This window comes from Emydura macquarii, unplaced genomic scaffold, assembly GCF_026122565.2.
Source record: "Emydura macquarii macquarii isolate MOO-44397 ecotype Brisbane River unplaced genomic scaffold, CSIRO-AGI_Emac_v2 contig_439, whole genome shotgun sequence".
Lineage (NCBI taxonomy): Eukaryota > Metazoa > Chordata > Testudines > Chelidae > Emydura > Emydura macquarii.
Genome location: NW_027130576.1, coordinates 147,915 through 152,037, shown reverse-complemented (window position 1 = coordinate 152,037; position 4,123 = coordinate 147,915). Strand labels below are relative to the sequence as shown.

At 52.1% G+C, this 4,123-nt stretch overlaps 1 protein-coding gene across 1 annotated transcript; it reads left to right on the top strand.

Moving 5' to 3' along the window:
* The first annotated feature begins 3,285 nt into the window (after positions 1-3,285).
* LOC137146371 (olfactory receptor 226-like) lies at positions 3,286-3,906 on the top strand. The gene has a single exon (XM_067537627.1). It carries the CDS (start codon positions 3,301-3,303, stop codon positions 3,904-3,906), a length of 606 nt encoding a protein of 201 aa, XP_067393728.1. The 5' UTR covers positions 3,286-3,300.
* The last annotated feature ends 217 nt before the right edge of the window (positions 3,907-4,123 follow it).

Here is a 4,123-nt window from a genome sequence, read left to right as displayed (position 1 = left end):
GTTAAGCCAAGCTGGACGCCTACCATATTTGCTATTCTTTCTGCACATCGGGATGGTTTGCTCTTGTGCCCTCAATAAGGTTTCTTTAAAATACAGCCAGCTCTCTTGGGTTCCTTTCCCCCTCATATTAGCCTCCCAGGGAATCCTGCCCATCAGTTCCCTGAGGGAATCAAAGTCCGCTTTTCTGAAGTCCATGGTCCGTATCCTGCTGTTCCCCTTTCTTCCTTTCATCAGGATCCTGAACTCGACCATCTCATGGTCACTGCTGCCTAGGTTGCCACCCACTTCTACTTCCCCTACCAAATCTTCCCTGTTTGTGAGCAGCAGGTCAAGAGAAGCACGGCCCCTAGTTGGTTGCTCCAGCACTTGCACCAGGAAATTGTCAGCGACACTCTCCAAAAACTTCCTGGATTGTTTGTGCTCTGCTGTATTGCTCTTCCAGCAGATGTCAGGGTGATTGAAGTCTCCCATGAGAATCAGGCCCTGTGAACTGGAAACTTTCCCCAGTTGAGTAAAGAAAGCCTCATCTACCTCATCCTCCTGGTCTGGTGGTCTGTAACAGACACCCACCACGACATCACGCTTATTGTTCTTGCTTCTAAGCTTAACCCAGAGACACTCAACTGACTTATCTCCAGTTTCATACTGGAGCTCAGAGCAGTCATAGTGCTCTCTTACATACAGTGCAACTCCTCCCCCTTTCGCCCCTGCCTGTCCTTCCTGAACAGTTTATACCCATCCATGACAGCGCTCCAATCGTGAGAGTTATTCCACCAAGTCTCAGTTATTCCAATCATGTCGTAGTTTCTTGACTGTGCCAGGACTTCCAGTTCCTCTTGCTTGTTTCCCAGGCTTCTTGCATTTGTGTACAGGCACTTGAGATAAGTAGCCGACTGGCCTACTTTCACAGTATGAATCGGGAGGCCTCCCCTGCTGCCCCCTCCTCCTTCTGCTTCCTTGCGGTGTCCCTCTTCCCCACTAACCTTCGGGCTTAGGTCCCCGTCCCCCGTCAAAACTAGTTTAAAGCCCTCCTCACTAGGTTAGCCAGCCTGTCTGCGAAGATACTCTTCCCTGTCTTCGTTAGATGAATCCCGTCTCTTCCTAGTAGTCCTTCTTCCTGAAACAACATCCCATGATCGAAGAATCCAAAGCCCTCTCTTCGACACCACCTGCGTAACCACGCATTTACTTCCACAATGCGACGGTCCCTACCTGGGCCTTTTCCCTGAACAGGGAGGATGGATGAGAACACCACTTGCGCTTCAAACTCCTTTATCTCTTTTCCCAGAGCCACATAGTCTGCAGTGATCCGCTCAAGATCATTCTTGGCAGTGTCATTGGTGCCCACGTGGAGAAGCAGGAAGGGGTAGCGGTCTGAGGACTTGATAAGTTTTGGCAGTCTCTCCGTCACATCCCGAATCCTAGCTCCAGGCAAGCAGCACACTTCTCTAGTTTCCCGGTCCGGACGGCAGATGGATGACTCCGTCCCCCTTAGGAGGGAGTCCCCGACCACCATCACCCTTCTCTTCCTCTTGGGAATGGTGGTCGTGGAACCCCCATCCCTAGGAGAATGCATCCCTTGCCTTCTGATCAAATGGGTCTCCTTCTGATCCATTCCCTCTGAAGGGTCCTCCAAATCATTCTCCGCCGTAGTACTTGTGCAGAGAGGATGAAAACGATTCCTTACTTCTATCTGCATGGTGGGCACATGGGTTCTCTTTCTTCGGGAGGTCACATGCTGCCAATTTCCTTCCCCGTTCTTCATTTTCGCCTGCCCGGCCTTCTCTGAATCTTGCTTACCCTCTGCCTGTGCCTGATGGAGAAAGACATTGTTTTCTGTAATGCACCGCAGGGTTGACATTTGGGCCTCTAGTCCTTTAACCTTCTCTTCCAATAAGGCAACCAGCCTGCACTTGGTACAGATGAAGTCATCTCTATCCTGGGGGAGGAAGACAAACATAGCACACCCAGTGCAGGTGACAACAACAGATCGCTCCATCTCCATATCTCTGCTCTGAGAGCCTCCTCAGCAATGCCTGAAAGGCCCTGCAGTGGGCTCTCTCCGCAGGCGAACTCCCAGGCAAACTCCCTCCTTCTCCTTCTGTTAGCCGCCCCTCTGTTCGCTGCTCAGCTGCTTCGCAGCTGGCTGCCTTTTATAAGGCTGGGGCAGTTGCCCCCCCCTGCTCTTACCCCTCAAAGCCCCGCCCCCGCAATTAGCCCCACCTGGATCCAATCAATCACTCAAACAGACAAACCCCCAACTGCCAAAATGGTGCCTGTAACTGCACCAGTCACAAGCACCCACCCACAGTCAGCTGTACTTGCACCAGTCACACACCTGGTCTCCCAGGTACTCCCCACACAGCTGCACTCACTTAGCACTCACCTGAGACAGCTCCCAGGCAATCCCTCCTTCTCCTTCTGTTAGCCGCCCCTCTGTTCGCTGCTCAGCTGCTTCGCAGCTGGCTGCCTTTTATAAGGCTGGGGCAGTTGCCCCCCCCCTGCTCTTACCCCTCAAAGCCCCGCCCCCGCAATTAGCCCCACCTGGATCCAATCAATCACTCAAACAGACAAACCCCCAACTGCCAAAATGGTGCCTGTAACTGCACCAGTCACAAGCACCCACCCACAGTCAGCTGTACTTGCACCAGTCACACACCTGGTCTCCCAGGTACTCCCCACACAGCTGCACTCACTTAGCACTCACCTGAGACAGCTCCCAGGCAAACTCCCTCCTTCTCCTTCTGTTAGCCGCCCCTCTGTTCTGCCAAAATGGTGCCTGTAACTGCACCAGTCACAAGCACCCACCCACAGTCAGCTGTACTTGCACCAGTCACACACCTGGTCTCCCAGGTACTCCCCACACAGCTGCACTCACTTAGCACTCACCTGAGACAGCTCCCAGGCAAACTCCCTCCTTCTGTTAGCCGCCCCTCTGTTCGCTGCTCAGCTGCTTCGCAGCTGGCTGCCTTTTATAAGGCTGGGGCAGTTGCCCCCCCCCTGCTCTTACCCCTCAAAGCCCCGCCCCCGCAATTAGCCCCACCTGGATCCAATCAATCACTCAAACAGATGTTTCTTGTGATTTACATCGCAACCGTGGCCGGAAACAGCCTCCACACCCCTATGTACTTCTTCCTGGGGAACTTGTCCTGCCTGGGGATCTGCTACTCCTCCACCATCCTGCCCAGGATACTGGCCAGTCTCCTGACTGGGGACAGAACCATCTCAGTGGGTGGCTGCATCACACAGCTGTATTTATTTGCTTCTCTGGCAGCTACCGAATGCTATCTCCTAGCAGCGATGTCTTATGATCGGTATTTAGCGATATGTAAACCCCTGCGCTATTCAGCTCTTATGAGTACCAGGTTTTGTCTCAAGTTGGCTGCTGGGTCCTGGTTAAACGGTTCTTTGGCTGTTTCCAACGTGTTATTGTTCATGTCCCAATTTATATTCTGTGGCCCAAATGAAATCGACCATTTCTATTGTGATCCCGTCCCATTGTTAAAGCTTTCCTGCGGGGACACACACCTTATCGTAGTGCTGAATTTCATACTAGCCTGTGTATTCACCCTGCCTCCATTCCTCCTAACCCAGACGTCCTACATGTGTATCATCGGTAACATCCTGAGAATCCCTTCCGCCACCGGGAGGCAAAAGGCCTTTTCCACTTGCTCCTCTCACCTCATCATGGTGACCATTTTCTACCTGACCCTACTGAGTGTCTCCATGCTATCAACACTTGATACACTGGGAGTGCTAAAGAAAGTGCTCTCGCTTTGCTACACCGTCCTGACTCCCCTGGTTAACCCCCTCATCTACAGCCTGAGAAACAGGGAGGTCAGGGACGCCGCGAGCAAAGCCGTCGGTCAATATGTGGCTTTCACAAAAACACGCAGAGAATCCTAGATCATTGCTGCGTTTTCAAAGCCGCCCGGCTGATCTGGACAATCAGCCCCCATTGAATTAAGTTGAAAGCTCCCATTGAATATCTCAGGGCTGATGTGAAAAAGAAATGGAGATAATCTCCATGGAGTTACTGAGGCAGAGTGTTTATGGACCTGTGTTGTGTCTATGTAACATATCGGAACTTGAGATTGTTGGACAGTTCTATCAACCTCTCTTT

Bases quoted from the DNA above. Each gene is read 5' to 3' on its own strand.
- LOC137146371 (XM_067537627.1), top strand. From the start codon at position 3,301: ATGTCTTATGATCGGTATTTAGCGATATGTAAACCCCTGCGCTATTCA.